This window comes from Piliocolobus tephrosceles, chromosome 1 (assembly GCF_002776525.5).
Source record: "Piliocolobus tephrosceles isolate RC106 chromosome 1, ASM277652v3, whole genome shotgun sequence".
Classification (NCBI taxonomy): domain Eukaryota; kingdom Metazoa; phylum Chordata; class Mammalia; order Primates; family Cercopithecidae; genus Piliocolobus; species Piliocolobus tephrosceles.
The window spans coordinates 39963656-39989038 of record NC_045434.1 but is presented as its reverse complement, the minus strand read 5'-3'; the positions used below and the strand labels follow the sequence as shown (position 1 = coordinate 39989038).

At 45.2% G+C, this 25383-nt stretch overlaps 1 protein-coding gene across 2 annotated transcripts in view; it reads left to right on the top strand.

Moving 5' to 3' along the window:
- NMNAT2 (nicotinamide nucleotide adenylyltransferase 2) overlaps positions 1-25383 on the top strand; it is a 169840-nt gene that overhangs the window by 97097 nt on the left and 47360 nt on the right. The window contains exon 1 of one of the 2 annotated variants that reach the window (XM_023203481.1): positions 21562-21631. The exons of the other annotated variant lie outside the window; for it this stretch is intronic. Within the exon in view, the coding sequence (XP_023059249.1) occupies positions 21562-21631 (70 nt within the window). Of the gene's footprint in view, positions 1-21561; positions 21632-25383 lie in introns of those variants that run through there. 2 annotated transcript variants of the gene reach the window in all.

Here is a 25383-nt window from a genome sequence, read left to right as displayed (position 1 = left end):
TTGCAGTGAGCCAAGATTGCGCCACCTCACTCCAGCCTGGGTGACAGAGTAAGGCTCTGTCTCAAAAATAAATAAATAAATAAATAAAATATAATTATGAATACTGCTGAGAAAGGGTAATGGGGATAGCTATTTCCACTCCTTCCCTCTTTGTTGTGTGACTGGAGACTAATCCTATTCGTTTCTTTTTCTTGGTCCTCTCCCAGTCCCCTTCCATCCACCTGGTTATCCAGTCCCTTCTTTAACCCTCAGAGTCAAAGTTTCAGCCCACCAGGTGATTCTTCCTCTAATGTATATTTTAAATCCATCCTCTTCTTTCCATCTCTCTAATGGAGTCTCACCTTGTCCATTGCAATCTTGTTCTGCGAGCTTCTCAATCCATTCTTCTCACAGCTCAGGGTGCTTTTCATGAGTAAGATCATGTCACTCTCTTTCTTAAATCCCCCAGAAACTTCCTATTTCTGTTAGAGCACACCCAACATGATATGGTGCCTATTGACCACTCTAGTGATATAGATTCTTCAAGTTCTAGAACACACCAAATTTTCCCTGTCCTAGAGCCTTTGCACGTGCTGCTGTCTCCATATGGAAAGCTAAGCTTCTAAGTCTCTGCCCCTGGATCCTCCTCTTCATTCATGCCTCAAAGTGAAATGATTTCTTCCTCACAACATATTTTCCCTTGCAACCATATCTAAATAGTTCTCTTCTCCTGCCTTTTTTTTTTTTTTCTTGAGATGGAGTCTCACTCTGTTGCCCAGGCTGGAGTGGAGTGCAGTGGCGTGATCTCAGCCCCTACAACCTCCACCTCCCGGGTTCAAGCAATTCTCCCACCTCAGCCTCCCAAGTAGCTGGGGATTACGAGTGTGCACTACCATATCCGGCTAATTTTTGTATTTTTAGTACAGGCAGGGTTTCTCCATGTTGGCCAGGCTGGTTTTGAACTCCTGACCTCAAGTGATTCACCCAACTCAGCCTCCCAAAGTGTTCGAAGTACAGGCGTGAGCCACTGTGCCCGCCTCCTCCCCTGTCTTGTGTGTGCCTGATGACTGCATTCTATCCGTTACTCTCACACCACCTTGCTCGATTCACATGTATACGTGTGTTTGTGTGTATGCTTAAATACTTGTGTGCTGTTTGTCTCCCTCCTCAGGCTGTAAACTCGTGGCAGGGACATGTCTGCTTGGTCCATCTCTAAACATCAGCACCTAGGCTGGGTACCCAGGATAGAATAGGTGCTCTATAAATAGTTATTTCCTTCTTTTTTGAGCACCCACTATGTGAAACAAATTTTACTATGTACTGGGCAATAGGGTTGACCCTCATTACACATGATTTAACTATTGTTTGAGTGTGAGGGGAGAAAAGGTTATGGCTCTTTTAATATTGTAATCACTCTGAAATTACATTTAAAAAACAAGACAGGAGCAACAGACGTACGTTTGCTGTGTGTGAAATGTTGCAGTGAGGAAATCAAATGAGGTGAAAGGGAGTTTTATTTAAAGTCAGTCCAGCCCAGGTGTAAAACCTTGGGTCTACTGAGCCATTTTCTCTAGAGGTTTCTGGAGTGCTTTCTTCAGTCAAGCCATTACAACATTCAAGTAGCTTAAAGAAAACCATAAAGATAGTCCTGAGTCACTTAAAGAATACGACACTTCTCATTTTTCCATCTTTTCATGCAGATAAATGTATTTCTCCAGAGTATTTATGAATTTTAGTTCTTAAACAAGTTGGCCATGTTTGCATTCAATTGAAGGAGAGGGAATAAAATTCCTTTTCTATGCAGAGGAAGAAAGTGAACTGAGGGTGAAATGTGCAGGGAAGCTTGCTGAGTTGGAGTTGGGAAGCTGAGATCCTGAGTCCCCTCCTACCACTAAGTCAGATCATCTCACTGGGCCTCAGCTTTTTGACTTGGAGAATCCAGGGGCTGACTAGATTTGCTTCCTCCTTCCCACTTCAGCAGATCAGGATGGATAGTGGCAAAACGGGAAACCCTGGGCCAGGGCCCCCAGTCACATACGCTCTACCCAGAGAGACAATTTGATGTGACTTCTGGTTCCTCGGGGTCTGCTTGGTAAGGGAGTTCTTGGTCACTGTCACTGAACCCACATCCACCCTGTGTTAGATACTCTGCTGGGTGGGGCCTTGGAGTCCGGAGAGCCATTCATTCAACACACATTGATTAAGCACCTACTACACACAGTACCAGGAGATAGGCATGTAATAGTGATGAAGGAAAGGCTAAGACCCTGCCCCTAGGGAGTTTAAGTCTAATGGAAGAGACAGGTAGCAAGCAAAGATGAGGGAAGTACAGTGTGAAGTGCTAAGAGGATGGCAGCAAGGTGCTGAGATAAAGGGCAGCACAGGGAAACCATTTGCAAAGTGATCTGAGAAGACTTCCCGGAGGAGGTGGCATCCTTTTGATGGATCAGAAAGGAGGAAGGGACATGGAGAGCAAGTGTGAAAGCAAGAAAAGGCTCAGAGTATTGGGGGAACTCAAAGAAAGCCAGAGTGGCTTGCACTGGTGGTTCTGGAAGAGAGGCTTGAACTGAGGATGGTGAAGAAAGTAGACCAAACCATGCGGGGCCTTCTGGTTCAACATAAGCAGTTCGGAGTTTAAGTAAAGGAAATAGTATGGTAGGATTTACATGTCACAAGGGGGAAATTTCCCACTTCAAACAGTTCAATGTGCAAACATTTAATTGTATTTATTTTCCTGTGATGAAATTCAGCTTAGCTCATTCCCCCTTGTCAATGCAAGAAGCATCGTCAGTTCTCACAGTCTTTTTTGAGTACTCTCAGCAGTTTCAGAATTCTTCCCTTCCTCTCCCTTCTCTCTGGATGTGCTCAAAATTCCAAGGGGCTGGTGTGTCTTCCTGGTATTGCAGGAAGGGTGTCTGACCCATATTGATCTTCTGCTGGCATCTGCTGTATTCATGCACCTTGGTATCTATTTTCTAGGGGAGCTGAGGAATCTCCCCTTCCTACCTCTGCCTTCATCTCAGCTATGCCACCTCTCAGGTCTCCAGTTTGAGTCATCCACCCTGACCCACCACTGGGTCCCCTTGCCCACTTTATGGTGATCCCCCAGCAGGCCCCCAAGCTCTCAAGTCTCAGCTAACTGTTACCCGACTTTGGCTCATTCTTAAACCTCACTCTCTAATTTGCCTAAATAAACTTCTCTTCCACCCCAGCCTCTGAGGCTTCCTCTCCTGCCTTTCTCTCTCTTAGCCTCTTAGGCCAAATCTCGTAGGAGAGAGGCCAAATCCTAAGAGATTCTTTCCTCTCTCCCATGGGGAAGAGGTTTTACATCTACCTTTGTCAGATGTGTTCCCTATGCCATAGGAAGCAAGGATGACAAGCTGGGGGGAAGGTTGTAAGGAAGGTAGTATCTCAGACCTACATCCTGCCTAAATCTGCTCACCCATACTAATGGAGCGTCTCTTGCTGGTGCTGGAATCTCTGTCTCTTTCCAGAGTTGCAGAAGGTAGTGGGCCCACTTCTTTGCATTCTCAGATTTCCAAATTTGTTTGTTTCGATTCCATGCAATGGTAATGAGGGTAGGGCAGAAGGCTCCATACGTGTTTACATGTGCTCGCTTTCCAATCTATTCTCTAAGCTCCATCCTTTGGTTGTCCAAACAAGACATAGGGTCACTTGGAGTATGGTGGTGGCAGTGGAGATGAAAGAAACTAGCAATTTTACAGGCTGCCAATGAATGGGATATGAGGGTGAAGGGTGAAGGAGGAAGCAAGGATAACTCCCTGGCTTCTGGCTTCAGCAGCTGGGTTCTAGGTGGTGTCACCATTGCAGGGAGGGAGGAAGTGGTGGTGCAGATTTAGAGATGAATATCAAGAATCTAGTTTTGTGGCCAGGTGCAGTGGTTCATGACTGTAATCCCAGCAATTTGGGAGACTGAGGTGGGTGGATCACCTGAGGTCAGGAGTTCGAGACCAGCCTGGCCAACATGGCGAAATCCCTTCTCTACTAAGTATACAAAAATTAGCCCAGCATGTTGGCTCATGCCTGTAATCTCAGCTACTCAGGAGGCTGAGGCTGGAGAATCGCTTGAACCCGGGAGGCGGAGGTTGCAGCGATCTGAAACCACGCCACTGCACTCCAGCCTGGGTGACAGAGCAAGACTCCATCTAAAAAATATATAAATAAAAATAAATAAAAATAAAGAATCTAGTTTTGTATGTATTGAGATGTTTGTGAGAGCCAGCCAAAGGAGAGATGTCAAGCAGATGATTAGATTTCTGAGATTAGGGCTTGGAGGAGAGGTCTGCAAGGTAATACAAATTTGGGAGATACCAGCAGACAGATGGTTTTTAAATCATGGGACTGCACCTTGAATAGTCCCAAGTGTTTGGGAGGGCCTTAGGCTTTGCTGTGTGGTCCGGAAAATTTCACCCTGTGATTTGGGTAAGGGAAAGAGCTTAGGCTCCAGATGGCTTCTTGAGGGGCCACTGGGACCCAGGTGGTGGATCATTAATCCCCTGAGAGCTGCTGCTGCTCAGTCTGTAGACTGTTAGTCTGGTAATCTGTGGGAGCTCTCAGCTGGGGATAGCAGTTGGGACAGGCCCAGTTTGGAGGAGCAGGAGTAGGAGTGGGGAGTAATCTGCCCAACTGGATGGGTCAGGTGGAGAAGGATCATTCTAGATGAGATGAAGATACTTAGCCCTAGAGTTTCAATTGTCCTTTGAGCATCAAGGCTGCAGGTGCAGTACAAGATAATGAAGAAGTAGAGCATGAGGCCCCCCAACCCAGGTCTGACAGCCTGGGACCATACACCTGATCATGTTCTCCCTTAAAGGATGTCACATTCAAATGACACAATCTCTCACATTTGCAATCCTTATGAATCCAGAAACCCACATAATTCAGTCTCAGAGGGGCGTGACATGCAAGAAAGTCAGTTCAATCTTTACTTATAATTTAAAAGGAATTCCATCTTTACTGTGAAGAATATTAGAGGCATCCAAATATCTAGCCCAGGCTGGGTGCGGTGGCTCATGTCTATAATCCTATCACTTTGGGAAGCCAAGGCTGGAGGATCACTTGAGCCCCGGAGTTCCAAACCAGCCTAGGTAGCAAAGCGAGACCCTGTCTCTACAAAAAAAAGAAAAAAAAAAAAAAAAATTTAAAAAATTAGCCAAATGTGGTGGAACATGCCTGTGGCTCCAGTTATTCAGGAAACTGAGGTAGGAGGTTCACTTGAGCCCAGGAGGTTGAGGCTGCAGTGAGCTGTGATCATACCACTGCACTCCAGCCTGGGTGACAAATCGAGACCCTGTCTCAAAACCAAAACCAAAACCAAACCAAAACAAAACAAAACAAAAACCAAAAATCTAGTCCAAGTAACATTAATTAACATATTTGTTTCTTTTTCTTTTCTTTTTTTCTTTTTATTTGAGACAGAGTCTCACTCTGTTGCCCAGGCTGAAGTGCAGTGGCACAATCTTGCAATCTCTACCCTTCAGGTTCAAGCCATTCTCCCGCCTCAGCCTCCAGAGCAGCTGGGATTACAGGCACATGCCACCATACCCAGCTAATTTTTGTATTTTTATAGAGATGGGGTTTCACCATGTTGGCCAGGCTGCTCCTGACCTCAAGGAGATCCATCCGCCTCTCCCTCCTAAAGTGCTGGGATTTCAGGTGTGAGCCACCGTGGCCTGGCCAAATATTTCTGTTTCCTTTCAAATACCTTATAGACTAAAGCTGCTCTGGCACTACCAGAATTCGACTGTGAATCTGTTTGGTCCTGGACTTTTTTTGGTTGGTAGGCTATTAATTATTGCCTCACTTTCAGAGCCTGTTATTGGTCTATTCAGGGATTCAACTTCTTCCTAGTTTAGTCTTGGGAGGGTGTATGTGTCCAGGAATTTATCCATTTCTTCTAGATTTTCTAGTTTATTTGCTTAGAGGTGTTTATAGTATTCTCTGATGGTGGTTTTTATTTCTGTGGGATCAGTGGTGATATCCCCTTTATCATGTTTTATTGCGTAGAAACGGGGGTTTCACCACATTGGCCAGGCTGTTCTTGAACTGCCCACCTCGGCCTCCCAAAGTGCTGGGATTACAGGCGTGAGCCACCGGGGTGGGCCAGAAATTTTAATCTCTGCTAAAATCTCTCAAAGAATACCAAAAGGATGTTCAACTCAAACTAGAGTAGCACTTCAAAAACATTATCTTCCTCTGTATATTTCACATATACTACCTCTGAAATACTATCACCTCTCTCCTCATTCCTAAAAATTCTCTCTAAGCCCAGAAGATTCTCATCTTGTTTCTCCTCTCATATCATCCTCAGGATCTATTTATTTCTCCTTCATCAGGAAATCAGAGTTACTTTTTAGAGGAAATCAATTCACCTGATCTAGTTTCACTCAGTTCCCTCCTTTCCCTTTACCCTAGTTCAGCCAGAGAGACAGTGGCTATCCCAGAATTCCCCTCCATGGGCAGAGAAGGGGAGAGGCTGTTAATAGAGGTAAATAAATGACTTTCCTACCATTATGACATAAGTCCAGAAAAATGGGAATGAGAGGATGGGAACTGCAGATGCTCAAAGACATGGCAGATCATGGAAAACTCCCTCCCAGGGTCATCTTAGGTTGCATCCCACTCTCAACCCCATGGCTATGGAAGTTCCCCAATTGCTGACTCTTGTCAGATGGAGAAGGAACATCCTACCGGTTTCCCTGCTGCGCACACATAGAATAGTGGAAGCCAAAAAATAAAGGAAGAGAGAAAGAGAGAGGGAGAGAGAAGGCAGAGGAGAAGAAGGAAAGAAGGAAGGAAGGAGGGAAGAAACAAAGGATGGCAGATGGCACTGTCACCATGGCAAGTGGAAGCTGACTGCAGGCCTGGCCTTGGTGTACAGAGGCGCTGCTAAGAAGGGAAGGATGACCAAGAGTGTCCCAGCCTGCTTGTGATTCTCCTGCTGCCTCTAAGACAGCTGGCTCAACCTCGAGAACATCGGGGCAATTCTTGGGTTTGCTAAACAGCGGCGTATATCATCTCACCTAAACTTTACAACTGCTTGGATATGTAGGCTCTGTGCTGAAGTGATCTGTTTATAAGTCATTCTCTGGTGTTTATAAGTCTGACTCATGTGTAAACGCCTCAAGGGCAGGACTTTCATTTTCTAAATTCTTGTATTCCTGGCATTCAGCACGGGTACACAGTAGGTGCTCGATGTTGGCAGAATGGAAGTAACCAGAGCAGATTTTTTGGGGTGAGTCAGCTAGAGTTCTGAGCCCCCAGCCAGTTTCCAGTGGAGTTAGGACTAGAGCTCAGCAATCTTGACTTCTACTTCAGCATAGCTTCTGCTGCAGCACAGTCGTGGGTAGTGTGTATGTGGGGGTATGGGGTGTGCACATGCCGGTGTCCCCACAAGGCAGTAGCATCACAACGAGGAGAATGCAGGGGCTTTGAGTCCCTATATGATTCCCATTTCTGCCCTTATAAGCAAGTCCTTAACTTCTCCTCTATAAATTGTGCTTAATGATACCACCCCCAATAGAGCTGATGTGATGATTCAATAAATAATAACAACAAAATGATATTAAAAATCCATAGCTGGCTTGTGCTTCTTTGCCTTTGGCTCTTTCCTGCCCCGGGCTCCCAGGCCCCAAACCTCTGCTCCTGCATCAGATTTTAGGGAGTTCAGCAAAGGTAGAAGTAGAGGTCAGCAGTTTGGGACTTGTTTGATGTGTGTCTCTACAAGCCCTCAGCAGATGGAGCCCGTGGCCTCTGGCTCAAGGCAGGAAGGACTGAGCGTTTTTCCCAGGGAGAGGAGGGTTGTGCAATGATTCTGTCCTGGCCTTCCTAAACCCTCCCTTCTCAGTTCTAGAAACTCTCTGCCTCAGAAATTCCTCCCCTGTCGTCCTATTTGGGGGATTTCCTTTCTCAAGGCAAACACAATGAATCTCTCTCTAGTTTTGGAAATCCAAAACTGGCCAGGAAAAAATCTTGCAGAGCTGCCCTGACTTCCACGCACAGAACTCAAGTCATTCCTCTCCACCTGTGGGCCATCACCTCCACAGTCCCCCCACCTCCTGTCTCAAAGGCAGAGCCCCGTTTTCTCATCTGGCCTGGACATTTTCTCTAACAGACTGTGGCCTGCAGACAGGCAAGAGGACTTTAGTCTAGGGCACGGAAGGCCCAGTAACACGAAAGCGAGAGGAGGTCTTAGGATCCAGGGCTCAGGCCATGTCACTGGGGTCCCAGGGCCTGCTGGGGAGCTGAGGCAGAGACTTCGCTAGCCCAGGCCCGGTGTCTGGGAGTCGAAACCCAATTTCCCACTGTGTCAATGGAACTCAGAGCTTCCATAGGGCCATGAACTTACCTCTGTCCTTAGAATAACTAGTTGTAAAGGCTATAGAACAGTGCCCAGCACTTAACAGACACTCAGACATTTTGGCTATTACGTCTCCTTTAACAGTGTATTTGTTTGTCTACTGTGTATTTGTCTCTGACAGTGGGTGCTCTACCTGTGACTCTAGTGCTCAGCATAGAATCCAGCCCACAGTGGATGTAGTTTAAATATTTTTTTCTTTTGGACACTGGTCAAGAATCTTTGAATAGCTCCTGACATTAATCTGGGCAGAAGCCTTTCCCTCTGCTGGTGTCAACAGCCCTGGGGTTAATAGACTTGGGTGGGGGTTCATGAATCCATTTCCAACCCTTGGGGTTATCTTAGGCAGTCTCTGGGCCTTCATTCCTTTGTCAATAAAATGAGAGGAAAACAGAGTCAACTCTAAAAGTCTTCCTGGCTTCCAAAGACTGGCAAGAGGTGACTTGATTGTAGGTGATGAGGGAGTGGGTAAGAGAGTACATAAAAATCCATGGGTCATGGCCAGGCACAGTGGCTCATGCCTATAATCCCAGCACTTTGGGAGACTCAAGCAGGAGGATAGCTGGAGCCCAGCAGTTCCAGACCAGCCTGGGCAACATGGTGGTGAGATCTCATCTCCACACGCACAAAAAAATAATTTTAAATTAGCTGAACATGGTGGCTAAATGCCAGCTACTTGAGAGGCTGAGGCAAGAGGATCTCTTGAGCCCAGGAGGATCACTTGAGCCAGAGGTAGCCACTGTACTTCAGCCTGGGTGACAGACCCTGTCTCAAAAAAAAAAAAAAAAAAAAAAAATTCACTGGTTAGGCTCAGGGTATGCTGGAGGATGTGGGCTGAGATATGGGGGCATGAAGCTGAGCCTACTTTCTGGGATAAAAGAGCTGACCAGCCAGGCCCACGCCACTCTGAAGCTGCCACTTTTGAGGTATGACCTGATGGTTCCCATTTAGAAGGGACACAGGTCTAATGATCAGTAGTGTCCGACTACTAGGTAACAACCAGCTGAGGGCATGGGGGATGGAGATCTGGAACACAGGCATGCCAAGGATGCTGAATTAGAGTCCCAACATGCAGGACCGGAGGGAAAGACTTCAATTTCTGTAAGTGGAAAGAAGGGGAATCAGATAAAGGGTTATTTCCAACAAATTTTACCTAGTACATAATATTCCCTATGGCAAGCTCTGCTTACGTTCACTTATCCAATGAATCAATGTTTGCTGAATATCAACAATATAGAAGGAACCCTGGTAAGGGCTGTGGGGTGGAGCTGAGGAAGGGAGCAAGCTGGATGAGACACAGTGACTGCCCTCCAGAGTGCAAGTAAAGCACTCAGTCCCTCAGGCCGCAGTGCCTGGCCAGCTCAGGGGCCCGAGTTGCCTGGCGGGGGACTAGCCGGCCCTGGCTCTGGAGCTGGTACTGCAGCAGCCCAGGAAGAAATCCAGGGCTGCTGTTTGACTCAGCATGTGATCTACACAGACATGAAAGAAAATGGGTCAGAAAGAATGTGTGTAGGGAGGTGAGGGGGCATGGATTTTCTCTCTTTTCAAGCTGGAGGGCCTGCAGGGGACAGAGGGGCCAGCCCTCTTCTCTTAGCTCTCCACCCCACAGAGCAGCCACTGATCTCAGGGAAGAGTCGGGGGTGATGGACCCTGGGTGACAGACACTGAGCCCTGCCACCCTCTCCCTCTTCATCGTTCACGTGGCTCTCCGTGACCTGTGCCAAAATGAATTCCAGATTCCAGGGAGGAAGTCCCTGGGAAGTGGAGCACTCAGGGTCAGTGGGGACTCTGGGCCTGTGATGTCACCTCCATTCCCCAGGAGAGCGTGCCTTGCTGCCTCAAACACCCTAATGTGCGGAGAATGTCAGGGATGGACAGAAACAGCTCAAGAACAGAGGTCCTGGCTGACCCCTCTCCTAGGGTGGGTGTTTAATTTCCACTAATTAAGAAGAAAAAGCTCTAAGAATCAAAAGTTAAAGACTTTTGTTATTCTAAATTTGTCAGGTTTTTAGTTCATGGGCTACTCATTTTATTTTTTTACTTTAAGTTCTGGAATACATGTGCAGAACGTGCAGGTTTGTTACATAGGTATACACACACCATGGTGGTTTGTTGCACCCATCAACCTGTCATCTACATTAGGGTATTCTTTTTTTTTTTTTTTTTTGATACAGAGTCTGCTTTGTCACCCAGGCTGGAGTGCAGTGGCATGATCTCGGCTCACTGCAACCTCTGCCTCCCAGGTTCAAGCAATTCTCTGCCTCAGCCTCCTGAGTAGCCGGGATTACAGGTGCCCACCACCACGCCCGGCTAATTTTTGTATTTTTAGTGGAGACGGGGTTTCACCATCTTGGCCAGGCTGGTCTTGAACCCCTGACTTCGTGATCCACCTGCCTCGGCCTCCCAAAGCTACTCATATTTTAAAAGTAATTTGGATATGATGTCTTTAATTTGGATTGAATTACACACACACACACACACACACAAACTTGACCTCTGTGGATTGTACCTTCTAAAGGAATCCAAGACTTGTTATTGCGCATGTTACTGACATGCGTGACACATTTTTGAGTGTTCACCAACGTGGGAATATTTTGTCAGTGGTGAACTTAGTGCTATTCTTTATTTTGTAAAAACAACTGGGATATCAATTGACCCTTTAAAAATATGTGTGGAACTATTTTATTCGTATCTGTGTGTCTGCCCCAAGTGATTTCAGAATCAGCTATGGACAGCCATCACAGCATGATGGATGGCCAAGTGAATGTTTGCCTCTATTTTTTCCCCATATTTTTGTTGAGATAGACCAATGATCAGAATGACAAGAGAAAAAATATAATTGGTTTAATATTAAGATGAGGTGTTAAACTTTTGATCTTTGAAATCTGCATGAGGTGATGTTAGAAACTTACATTCACAAAACCTGCATATACAAAGTGTACAATTTTTCCCCTATACGTTCCTACACTTGTGTCAGACAATTTACCTTTAGACTGGGAATTCTTAGGTTTGTTTGGTTGTTTGTTTGTTTTTAAAGATGGAGTCTCACTCTGTTGCCCAGGCCTGAATGCAGTGGTGCCATTATAGCTCACTATAACTTCAAACTCCTGGACTCAAGGAAGCCTCCTGCCTCAGCTGAGAGTAGCTGAGATTATATGTATGTGCCACCATGTCCAGTGAATTCTTATCTTTAAGCTGCCTGCATTTTTACATATGCGTACACTGTAGTTCAGCAAAAGGCTGTGCACACTATGAGGGCTTCTTAAGTATTGTCAAATGTCTAGTTGATAAGGAGGAGCAAGAAACAGAGAAACGCCATAGCCAAGGCTGCTCTGCCCCTGACCTGGTTATGCCTTTCAGTTTAACCCAACAAACAGTAATTGAGCATCAGTTGGGTGCCAGACACTGGACAAGATGCTGGGGATGCAAAGAAGAGGCCTGACCTAGAACTGCTCCCAAGAAAATGGGATCAAACCTATTACAGTGACATGTATGGACTTATGGAAGGACAGATCAATTCCAGCTCTGAAAGTCAGGGAAGGTGGCATGGCAATTTGGATTTTGAAGGGTTGGCAGGGGTTACCAAGGTAGGGAGGGCATTTGAGACAGAAGGAACACATGAGTGAAGGCGTATGTTGCTGGGGGAAAAGGGCATGCAGGAGGTTCAGGAGAGAGCTGTAAGGCTCAGATTTAAAGAACCCTTTATATTTGCTCTGTTTGGGAGTTTGGATCTTATCCTACAGGCAAATAGTTGCACAAAGTTTGAAGGCATGTAAGAGAGTGAATGTGCACCTCTGGAAACGGGCACAAGGTTCCACACGGCAGACACTGAAGACTGCTTCCACTGTTCATCTGCAATTGCTGTTGGCAGAGCCTGTCTCATAAACGTGTGGCTCAAAGCTGTTGCTCAGCAAAAGCCACCCTGTTCTCGGTGGCTGCACACCTATCAGGGCCCTAGAGACAAATCCCAGCTGTAGCTGGGGCCCTTGAAAGCAGAGATTTCTGCTTCAAGACCCTTCTTCCGGCCTTCCTCTTGAGGGTTGCCCGTTGGTAATAATTAGTAATTGATTAATATGTGCTGTTGCTGCTGGATTTTAAAAGGTATATTTCCCATTGACCGGGCGGAGCAGCTCACGCCTGTAATCCCTGCACATTGGGAGGCCAAGGCAGGCAGACCACTTGAGGCCAAGAGTTCGAGACCAGCCTGGCCAACATGGTGAAATCCCATCTCTACTAAAAATACAAAAATTAGCCAGGCGTGGTGGCATGTGCCTGTAATCCCAGCTACCAGAGGGACTGAGGCAGAGGCATGGGAATCATCTGAACCAAGGAGGCAGTGGTTGCAGTGAGCCAAGATCGCACCACTGCACTACAGCTTGGGCAAAAGAGTGAGACTCCATTTCCAAAAAAAAAGTGTATTTCACAAAAAGAAATGCTTATAAGTGAAAATCTCTAAACATCTAATGGAAGTGCCAGGAATATTGTGTGTATATTAAACATTAATTTTCTTTTTTCCTTGCTAACCAAATACCCAATTATCCATGCCTAAGGAAAGAAAGTCCAGCTGATCGACCCAAATACCCAGAAGTCAGGTACCTCCCTCTCTTCAGGGGTAATTACTCAAATCACAGCCTATTGCTTGTTCAGAGATGTGTGATCTCAGGCATGCTGGATTCTTCAGGGTTGTCCTGCTTTCAATCACAAGTATTTTAATAACCTTACAAGAAATGCTTCTTTGTTCTTTGGTATTCCATGATATGCTTGTAAGCTTCTGAATTTGTTCTGGTTAAATTGAATAGAAGACCAGGATGTATGTGTGTTGGGGGAACAGGGGATGGGGCTGGGGGCTAACAGTGGGAGAGAAATTAGGGAGATTGAGTGTTCCATGACAGCTCCACGAGTGAAAACTGGAATTGGGCTTCATTGGAAAAGACACTAGTTGGGGAAATATTGGAGAATAATAACCCTGAATAATTACAAGAAAATGAGAAAGGAAAAGGAGATAATAGTAGCCAAAAATGAAGCAATGTTGTTATTGAACATGGTGCCATATGCAGTTGAACCTGTCTGTGCATGGACTTATTTAGTTACTTAGTTCATTTGATCCTCACAGCAACCCCTGAGAAGGATACTGTCATTATCCCACCTTACAGATGAAGAAATTGAGACTCAAGAAGGTACCCAAAGTCACACTGCTGGAAAGAAGTAGAGTCAGGATTTGAACCCAGATATCCTGGGGGATACTTGGAAAATCCTATTTAGTAGGCCCAGACTTCTAGGTCATTTGCCAAACATTCATACTTTCTTCAACTGAAAAAAGATGAGCTTGACAAACTGTCACCAATATGTCCTTTTTTTTAGGAAGTGTAAGGCAATTACTACTAAATAGTTTTAAAAGTAATAAAATAAATATACAGAGAGCAAAACAAATAAAACAAATGTGGTAAGATGTTAACAAATAGGGAATCTGGGAGATTGGTATATGGGAGTTCTTTGTACTATTCCTGCAGCTTGTTGAAAAATCTGAAATTGCCAGGTGTGGTGACTCATGCCTACTGTAATCCCAGCTACTTGGGAGGCTGAAGCAGGAGGATTGTTTGAGCCAAGGAATTTGAGACCAGTCTGGGAAACATAGTGAGACCTCATTTGAAAAAAAAAAAAAAAAGGCTTAAATTATTTAAACTGAAAAGAAATTACAAAAGAAATCCCAAACCTCTGACTAATGTGCCTACAAAAAAAAAAAAAAGATTATCTTCTACTTCATAGTATGCTTATAAATTTCTAAATCTGTCATGGTGTATTAGTCCGTTTTCACACTGCCGATAAAGACATAACTGAGACTGGGAAATTTACGAAAGAAAGAAGGTTTAATGGACTCACAGTTCCATGTGGCTGGGGAGCCCTCACAATCATGGTTGGAAGGCAAAAAGGAGGAAGTCGTGTCTTACATGTAGGGCAGGAGGCAAAAATCGTGCCTGTGCAGGGAAGCTCCCCCTTATAATACCATCAGATCTCATGAGACTTACTTGCTATCACGAGAACAGCACAGGAAAAACCTGCCCCCATGATTCAGTTACCTCCCACGGGGGTGCCTCCCACAACATGTGGGAATTCAAAATGAGACTTGAATGGGGACACAGCCAAACTATATCACATGGTTACACTGGGCAGAACACCAGGGCATGTGTGCGCGTGTGTGTGTGTCTGTGTGTGTGTAGGGGCCAGACGTGTGAGGTGAACTGCACAACTCTTTTCTTAACTCTGTTCTGAGAAGAAGCCCACTTCTTGGATCCTGTGCGAGAAAAGTAAATCAGTAACTAGATTTTACGGTGGCCATTAATCATTCAGGTCGTAAAGCAGACCCCTGAGAAGTGGTAGGCAGGTCCTGTCAGGGAGCTTGACTGGGGACAGGCCTCTTTGTCCATCCCCACCATTTTCACTTTCAGGAGAAAATATCCTTCCCAGCACTAAGACACCAGTGCAATTAGCTTTACCTAATTATTACCTAACACTGTTTTGAATCTAGAAAATAAAAGACTGCTGAAAAATCCCTTTACTGCTTCTTGTCTGAGTTATTCCCTCACAGTGTTTCATAAAGAGCCAGTTAATTAATTAGGGCCTGTAAGGAGAAACAGGCTTTCTTGATCTTTGGCCAAGAATTCCCCACTCTGCTTGTTCCAAAATCCTGTGCTCTTAATGACTGGGCACAGAAACCATTAATTCTGTCAGGTCAGGGGGTATTTTGAAGCTTCAGTACCTGACACCCTAGACTAGAATTTGGTTTGTTAAAACAAAGGGAAGGGAGTCGATAGTGAAGGAAGAAGACATTTGAGCAGGAGCTGGTTCTAGACCAGGGCGCCTCACTCAAGCAGGGGCAGATCTCCATGAGCAGCCTCACAGGGTGAGCAGGAACCTTAGGACTAATCTCTTACGATCTGCGTGAGTAGCTGGGAAATCCCTTTGTCATGCAGGACGTTTGTCATATGCTATTTGACTTGGTCACTTTTTCCAATAACAGTCCCTTGTGCTAAAAGGGGTGAAAAAACACTCTGAAATTCCAATGTCCTTGTTTTTCCCCCCTACCCCCCTTCCCTTTGGGCCACCTGTGTTGGCATTATGAGTTTCTAGTTTCCCTTTGAAACAGAGGCCTTGTTTATGTGTAGAACAGGATTTTTCAACCCTGGCACAGTTGACAAACTGGACCAGATGATTCTTTGTTGTGGGGCTATCCTGTGCATTATAGGATGTTTAGCAACACCCCTGGCTTCTGCCAATTAAGTGACAGTAGCACTTTCTTCTTACAATTGTGACAACCAAAAACGTCTCCAGACATTGCCAAATGTGCCCTGGGGGGGGATTAACCCTGGTTGAAAATGATTGATCTAGAACCTTTTTAGGAATAAGGGTCTTCCTGGTTTTCCTGGGAAACCACTGGAGACAGGAGAGAGATCAGAGCAGGCTGGATGCATTTGACTCAAACTCAGGCTCATGAAGGAAAGAGGAGTAATTATGATTTTATATCAGAGGCATTCTGGAAGACAGGGTTTGTTGTATTCCTCTGGTGCTAGTTCTAAAGCATTAGAATGATGTTATACTCTGCATTTGCTGTTCATGCAAGGAGCTTTTGAAAGCGGTCCCAGGATCAGGGCAGTACAGGAAGCTGGCCTAGAGATACTAAGATTCAGATCACCAGGCCAAGGTCTTTGAACAATTAGAAATACAGTATTTTAAGAAGGTTTGGGAGAGCCCATCTGAGACTCACCCAGGTTGACTCTCCAGATTTACCTATTCTAGGCGGTCTTTCTCCTTCCTCTTAAATTAAAACTGCCCTCTCTGTAAAGGTCACCAAATTCATCTTTTACATTCCAAGAACAAAGCTATGGACTGCCCAAAGTGAATTTCCATGATTCTTCAGGTGTCCACCCAATATTTTCAGGAAAGTACTGAGAAGGTTCACCCAGGATCAAATATTTGCCATGCCTTAAATTAGGTTGAAAAAGATAAAGTCTGATCTTCCAGGGAGCACTGCAACTTTAGCTAAAAAATGAACAAAACCAAAATGAGCGAGAGAAGTATGCAGAAGCACTTGAGCAACCCACTTAAGCGCATGAGGCTGTGGGCCCTTATCCTCACTTAGGAATTTTGTACAGGTTTTCATAATTCCTGGGGTCTCCCTTCTAGTCTTGGGCTTGGGGGGACAGTGCTGCCATCCATTTCATAAACCAATGAGATAAAACCAGGTTGTTGAATAAACTGCTATATTTAGGACGGGATTTGATCAGGTTGGATACAATCACAACAAAACAATCTGTGTAATGAATGAGCTGTAACAAAATTCAATTCTACTGTAATATTACTTTCCACTTAATGTAGGCCTTTTTACTTTTAAAACTAATATCATAGTTATCAAACACATTAACGTGCATAGTATCGTATTTAACTCAGAGGGAGTGACATGAGGCCTAGAGATGAGTGAATTCGGGCCTGTTTTATTTCAGACTCCTGGAATCGGCTCCCAATTGATCTCACTGCCTCTGCTCTAGCTCCCCTACATTGATTTTCCACCCAACAGCCAATCTCTGAAATGTAACTCAGATCACTCTGTTGCTTAAGATCCTCCAAAGGTCGGGCGCAGTGGCTCGTGCCTGTAATTCCAGCACTTTGAGACGCCAAGGTGGGAAGATCATTTGAGGCCAGGAGTTTGAGACCAGCCTGGGCAACATACTGAGACCTTATCTCTACAAAAAATTTAAAAATTAGCCTGGTGTGGTAGCATGCACCTGCAGTCCCCACTACTCAGGAGGCTGAGCCCAGGAGTTTGAGGTTACAGTGAGCCGTGATTGCGCCACTGCACTCCAGCCAGGGCACAGAGTGAGACCCTGTCTCAAAATAAACAAAAACCCTCCAAAGGCTTTGAATAAAATCCCAAACTTGTTCCCCGGGCTTTCCAGGCCTTTTCTATCTGCTCCTTCAAGCCTCTGACTTCAGCCTGTTTTCCCCGCGCTGCAGCCATGCCAGCAGCTCTCCCACCTCAGGGACTACAGAGCTGCTCCCTCTCTCTGCGGCACTTTCCTCCTCACTGTCATGTGGCTGATGTTGCCATTTGCTTCTCTCCCCAGCGGCCCACAACACCCAATCCCCACCTTCTTTCCCTGTGTTATTTTCTTTACTGCTCTTATTATCTATCTCACTATCTGAAGTTACTTTAGACTCACAGTTTTACTTGGTATTGTTCTGTGATTTGGATGTTTTTTTCCCATCTAGTGATGTGTCTTAGAGATCTTCCTGTGTCAGATTAGACAAATCTACTTCATTCTTTTCAATGGCTATATAATATTCCTTCAAATGGAGGCACCGAAATTTAACAGCTTCCTTTTTTATTCTCGATGTTTTACTATTACGAATAATGCTGAAGTGAACCATCTTTTTGAATACATCTCTATGCACATGTGCAAGTTTTTTCTGTAGTATAGATTCCTGGAGGTGGAAGTGCCAGGTCAAGGTCATGCCCATCTTCATTTTGTTAGATGCTGACTGCCATATTGCCCTCCTAAAAGGCTTTATCAATTTATGCTCTCGTCAACCATGTGTTAGAATGTACACTTCCCCATCCCCACCTGCACTAGTCATTGGCATTTTAAAAACATTTGCTTTAAGTGATACACAGTGGTATCTTATTTCACATCAGAATCCTAAAGACCATTTTAAGATTGCTTCATGCTGGTGTCCACTGGGATCATACCTCTGGGTCAGTTGAGGGAGAAGCAGCAAAATCCTCTATGAGCTCTGAGACTTTCATAAGACAAATGAAATCTTTCAAAGCAGTGTCATCCATCGCAGCAGAAACCTCCTCTGTCCCAAAGCCAGCAGAGCTCAGTCAGTAACTTGGAGAACTGTGGACCAGCCTGACGTTCCTGCATGTGGCTCTTCCCCATCCATCATCCAAACACACCTCAGCTGAGGCTCTAAAGTCTGTCAAAATCTGCCCAAGTGCAGCACACGCCCTCCCCAACCTTGGCTGCTCTGACATTACTCAAAATACTTTGGGCCGGGTGCGGTAGCTCACGCCTATAATCCCAGCACTCTGGGAGGCCGAGGTGGGCAGACCATCTAAGGTCAGAAGTTCGAGACCAGACTGGCCAACATGATGAAACCCCATCTCCACTAAAAATACAAAAATTAGGCCAGGCGCGTGACTCACGCCTCTAATCCCGGCACTTTGGGAGGCCAAGGTGGGCAGATCCCCTGAGGTCAGGAGTTCAAGACCAGCCTAGCCAATGTGGTGAAACCCTGTCTCTACTAAAAATACAAAAATTAACTAGGTGTGGTGGTGGGAGCCTGTAATCCCAGCTACTTGGGAGGCTGAGGCGGGAGAATCACTCGAACTTGGGAGACAGAGGTTGCAGTGATCCAAGATCATGCCATTGCACTCCAGCCTGGGCAACAGAAGCAAAACTCTGTCTAAAAAAAAAAAAAAAAAAATACAAATATTAGCTGGACACAGTGGCGGGTGCCTGTAATTTCAGCTACTAGGGAGGCTGAGGCAGGAAAATCGCTTGAACCCAGGAGGCAGAGGTTGCAGTGAGCCGAGATCACGCCATTGCACTCCAGCCTGGGCAACAAGAACAAAACTCCATCTCAAAAAAAAAAAGAACCCTTTGTTCGGTTTCACTTAAAGAGGAGAGAAGATATCAGGGTCTGGTTGTGGTCAGACCCTCATTCTCTAGAGATGATTTTCTAAGCCGGAAAGGAAACATCTGCTCTCTCTAAGGGACAGCAGGACAAAAGGGGCAGCAAGACCAAGAAAAACATCTCTCTGGGGCCAGGGACAAGCTTTGCTGGTCAAAAGAAAATCTTCTTAGATTTAATAACTCCCACATTGGCAAGCTGCATGTTTTTTTTTTTTTTTTTTCAAAGAGTTTTTGAGTTTTCCTTGTCCCCCTCTACTTTCCTCCCCAAGGGGTGATTGGACTTCCTCAGGAAATAGAAATATGTCCAACGTCCCTGAGTGCCGGTGCTGTGCTAAACTCTTTATACCATTTATCTAACAGCACTGTGAACCAGATTAATATTATTACCTCTAGCTTAGAGATAAGAATTGGCAGCCAGAGCAATTGAGTAACTAATTGGGTACCCAAGGTCACCCAGCTAGTGACACCTGGGGCAGGATTTAAACCTGAACCTGTAAACATGTTCTGTTGCCTCTAGGTGGAGGTTAGCATTTTAACCTAAGGAATTACAAAGGCTTTATTTTGGGGCATTTGTAGGTTATTGTGCATTTCTTTACTTTCAGATTTTTTAGAGAAAAGTCCAAAATAACAGTGGAATTAATTTAAAACTGTGTCTTTCTGTGACCCTGAAATTCTTACACGTGGTACATTTTCAATGAGCTGACTTTGTTTCTCCACTTCTGCAGTAATTGAGTTTCTTTGGTTCAGTGCATGAGTGGTTCGGTGGTTCATTGGGCTTCCTGGTTGAGGGAGGGGCTGGGTAACCAAGTGTATTCACTTCCTATTGTTGCTGTAATAAATTACTGGAAACTTACTAGCTTAAAACAACACAAATTTATGATCTTATAGTTACAGAAGTTTGAAAATCAAAGAATGTTCTTTCTGGAAGAAAACATTCTTTCTGGAAAAATCCATTCTTTTGCCTTTTCTAGCTTCCAGGGGCTATCTGGATTCCTTTTACCATGTTAAGATAACATATTCACAGGTTCCAGGGATTAGAGTGTGGACATTTTTGGAAGCCATTATTCAGCCTGCAGCACCAACCAACAGTTTGTCGGGGACTAAGGTCTCCTAGAACATGGGATTTTTAGTGCTAAAACCAAGAAAGTCCCCACAAACCTGGACAGCTGGTTCCCTAGAAGGGGACTCTGTTCCATGAAGATATTCTTACTAGGGGAAGTAGAGAGGGAAGATAAACACAAATAAGAAAGCTGTCAGGGGCCAGGCGTGGTGACTCACATCTGTAATCCCAGCACTTTGGGAGGCCGAAGCAGGTAGATCACCTGAGGTGAGGAGTTTGAGACCAGCCTGGCCAACATGGTGAAGCCCCATCTCTACTAAAAATACAAAAAGTTGGCCGAGTATCATGGTGCACACCTGTAATCCCAGCTACTTGGAAGGCTAAGGTGGGAGAATTGCTTGAACCTGGAAGGTGGAGGTTGCAGTGAACCGAGGTCATGCCACTGTACTCCAGCCTGGGCAACACGAGAGAAACTCTTTCTAAAAAAAAAAAAAAAAAGCTGTAAGGGAAACTGTTTTTCCAGTGTCATTCCTTAGAGAAAAAGCAACCTTTGACCTTTCAAAACATCCCCCCACTGCAGCCTCAGCACCGCCACACCCTCACAAAAAGGAATCTGTGCTGAATATTCTGTCACCTGTTTTACCCAAGAAAAACAGCTATCTCCTGGATAAAGTCTATTTCAAAGCTCGAATTGTCCCTATGTTAAGAAGCCTATATGGTACACTTGTACTCAGAAAGATGAATAAAAGTGTAGAATAAAATAGACATGTAGTTAAAAATAGAGCCTGATTCCATGCGAATGACACAGACTTGATACTCTACTGTGGAGCCATGGTGGGCTTCTACATCACATGTCCTCCTCCTGTCTTCATTCCTTCCTCCTCACCTTCCACTCTATCCCCCGCCCCACTCCACCCCCGCCCAGCTATATTTAGTACCACAGTCTGTGGGTTTCTGGAAGAAATTCTCTCATGTGTTTTTGAGTTTCACTGAAGGGGAAACCTTGGTTTCATGTCGTATTTTTACATATGTATTTAGTTCGTGTCATATTTTTACATATATATTTAGCTTTCCATTTCTGAAGAAATATATACCAAAAAAAAAAAACCTTTTTCAACAATGGGTGAATTCCAAGAGGCCTGGAGCCTGATTTGGAAAGGATGGGGGATGGGAATTGGGTAGCTTTTCCAGTGGAAAGGATTTGAACAGAGTCCACACTTCTTGAGTGGCTCCTACAAGCCGGAGCATATCAGCATGGTCTGGCAGAAGTCATGGAAGGGAGGGTCATAAATCATTTCCTAGCTGTGAGAACAAAGGGATTAAAATTCTGCCAAGCCAGAGGTAGTAGAGCAAACAAGATGAGCAGCAATGAGGGATCAACTGCACCACTTTGTGTTACTCCCTGATGGCCAGCGCAGGGCTGCAAGTAGTGGCTGCAAAAGCCAGACAAATAGATGGAAATCCAGGAGCTAGAGGAAATTCAGGCCTGCAAGGGACTCTGGGAAGTGTATGTTATTCTCTCTGGTGAGTTCAGACAGCCTGAGGCACATGGCATGGAGGGAGGTGCAGATGGTCAAGAAAACAGAGTTCTGTCGCCAGCGGAACTTCTTAAGGTTTGCAGGGCTGCTCTGTGCAAGTCTGTTTAGGGACCTCAGCCTGATCTCTATATTGCATGCAAGCCCAGCCACCCATTCTGCTGGTCAGCCACTGGCCACTGAGTCTGGGTAGAAGAACATACCAGATGTGGGTAATCCATCATCCCCTTGGGAAATCCAGCTGCCATCATGTGCCTTCTGCAGTCAATTGTTTCCCCTAAAAAACCCCAGTTCCTGTCATGCTATCTCCCCACTTTCTTTCCAGGCTTACCTTCTTCTGCATACATCTTTTTTTCTGGCATATAGATCTTTTCTTCGATACCTGCAAAATCTCATATCTTCATGCCTTTGTATGTGATGCACCTTCTTCCAGAAATGCCTTCCACCACTTCCTATTTCCTTTGTCTTCCTAGAAAACTTCCACCCAGCTTCAAACCTGAAATATCCAAGACACAAGTCATGTTAAGTACTGATAAGTTGGGAAATCCAGCTGCTGTCATGAATCACAGACACAGGCCTGGGAAGATGCTGGCTCCACAATGCATTGGAGTAAAGAGTATGAGGGCAGAGAGAGGGCATTGTGCTGGTGTACCCCCATTCTCTGCCCAGAGGCCTGAGGACAAGTGTTAGTAGACGGCTGGCCTAGGCATGGCTGGCTGGCTGGAGGAAGAGCAAGGAAAATTGCTCCCTGTGGAGAGGAAATCCATAACTAGCCTGTATTTATTGGGGGCCTCAGCCCACTCAGCTAACAGTTCCAAGGGATGGCATGGTAGGCTCCTGTGGTCCCATTAATGGATCAAACTTTGTGGACCATACTATGCTTTCAGACTGACTTCAGACTCAAGTAGAACTATCTCACTTGAAAGCTGTCTTAAGGCTTAGGCTGGACAACTTGAAGAGGGAGGGCCTGGTAAGATTGTCTGTTTCATGCTCCCTGAAGAATGTGAGCACCTAGCTCCCTGCTTCCCAAAACTATCCAGACTGGAACAGAAGGATCTGGGACTAAAGGACCAAATCGAATAAGCACTCATCTTAGAGTCAAAAATGCTGTGTTCAAATCCCACTTCAAATTCCAACACTTCCTGTCTCTGTGATCTCAGGCAAAACTGCTTAATGACTCTGAACTTTGGCTTCCTTATTTGGAAAACAGTGATTATATCACCTAACAACTTACAGAGTTGTTGTGAAATTTAGCATGAGAAAATACAGACCAAAGTGCCTAACACTGCACCTAACACAGAGCAGATCACCAACAAATGGTGAGTAAGTTAATTCCTTGGTTTGGCACACAATACCCTCCTAATTTGGCCTAATTCTTCCCTGCCTTCTTCCCAGCTAGCCTCTTCCCCTCAGTTTTGCAAAGGTGCTCCAGGCTGTGTGGGGGAGGGTGAGACACCCTTGGTGACAATGGATGAAAATGGTATCATTGCTCTTCAAACAAATAAAACCTAGAAAAGGAGGCTTCAGTAGGGCTTGGAGACTTCATTCCTGACTCAGTTCATCTGCTCACTTCATTTTGTCCCCCTGGAATGAGTATCTTCCTTCTGTTTTAAAATCGAGGTTTTATTATTTCTTAGATATGACAAGGCCAACAAATCAGGAGATGGCTGCTGTTGAAAAGAAAGTTGTTACACTCATAGGTCGCAAGAGGACGGGGCACACTGAGCCATAAGGGGCCGGCAAGGAGGCTCCAGGGTCAGTCAGAAGGCAGAGAGAGTGGAGAAACAAGGGCAAAAGATGCGATTGTGGTTCTGGGAATGACAGGTGAGGCAGGCTCTCCTTTGCCTAGTTTAAATAAATTCAGCAGCCTCTGGGGCATAGGGGATATCCCTAGTTATTTGGTACCTAGGCTTGGGGAGATTAGGGTGGGGGAACAGCGACCCTGAGTGTGACAGCCCAATAGTGAAGGTGGTTGGGGGCGTGGTTGGTCTGGATTGGTTGGTTTGCATTTGAAAAGTGTGCTCAAGGGCCAGTTATTTACTATCTCTAGGAATTGGTTAGAGGGATAATTCCTCCCTTCAGGGGTCAGCAAGTCCCCAAATGTCAAACATCAAAATACAGAAAATAAAAAGACATAGTTAATAACACCCTCTTCTCTGCTGTTGGATTCTAGCTTAGGTCTAATCTGTTCTAAGAAAGCTTCCTAGGCCACCCTATCCCACTGGGATGACTCCCTCCCTGAAGTCCTATAGCACTTAATGTCTCTGCTGTTCATTTTGGTATCTTATTATTTCAGCAAAGTGTATGCTGTGTCCCCCATCAAAAACCTAGGCTCCTTGGAGATGGGAATTGTGTCTTACTTCTCTATGTCCCTTATAGCGACTGGCACAGAGCCTTCAACATAATAAGCACTCATTAAATTTTTGTTAGGAAACACTCAAGGTTCAGTTTAGTAGGCCACAGGGATGATTCCTTAAAGTTTTTTTCTTAACTCCTTAGGAGGAATAACCCTGCTAAGAGGCACTCAAAGCTTGGTTTCTTCCTTTATCATTCCAGCACTTGGTCTTCCTAAAATTTAGAATGTTTACAAATCCAGACAATCTTTGTGAAATTCACAAACAAGGAAAATACAGGCAGCTCCAGCTATGACTACAATTCAGAAGGGGTCATTTCATTTCTAATTGCAGCTGAAAAGGAAAAATGGAGTTAGTGTTGATGCTCTGACCGCTGTGTTTCTTCCACTAACTCCCTAGAAGGAAGGAGTAGATTACACATGTCAGCCAGGTTCACTGAGTAGCCAGGAGGATATGTGTGTCTCATGAATTTTTTTTTTTTTTTTTTTTTTTTTTTTTTTTTTTTTTTTTTTTTTTGAGACGGAGTCTCGCTCTGTCGCCCAGGCTGGAGTGCGGCGGTGTGATCTCGGCTCACTGCAAGCTCCGCCTCCCGGGTTCATGCCGCGATTCTCCTGTCTCAGCCTCCAGCTGGGACTACAGGTGCCTGCCACCACGCCCGGCGAATTTTTTTTTTTTTTTTTTTTTTTTTTTTTTTTTTTTTGTAGTTTTAGTAGAGATGGGGCTTCACCGTGTTAGCCAGGATGGTCTCAATATCCTGACCTTGTGATCTGCCCTCCTTGGCCTCCCAAAGTGCTGGGATTATAGGCGTGAGCTACCACGCCCAGCCTCTCATGAATTTTTATTAATGGGCAAATCACTCATGTTGTGTGTTGTGTCTGTCCTTGGCTGGACATCCAAGCATCCAGCACAGGCTATAAGGAAGGGAGATTTACCTGGTTCCAAGTGGCCTGGAATGAGCCATGAGACACAGTGGACCCTCAGGGTCCTGAAGACAGGATGTGGCAATGGTCATGGGGTCGTCCTCCATGAGCACAGGAGCAAAGATGGTGACCAAATGCAGAACGGGTCTGACTTGCATGTCCAATGTTAGAGTAATTTGGCTCCTTCTTTGGGGCAGAACTGATGGACAAAAATAGACCTCATTTTGGGAAGCCTGGCATGAAATTAAATTCCAGGGCCATAGCTACAGCTTTGCCAATGGGCTGGCTTTCTACCAATGTGCAGAAATGCCCTTGTCATGCAAGTAGGAGACGGTGGTGGAGTGGGGAAGGGAGGAGAGCCTCTTTTGTGGGTATTCTAACATGGCAGGGGCTGCTCCACCTGTCTTTAGTCCCTTGCTATTTAAAATATAATTTGCAGACCTGCAGCCTTGGTCTCATTTGGGAGC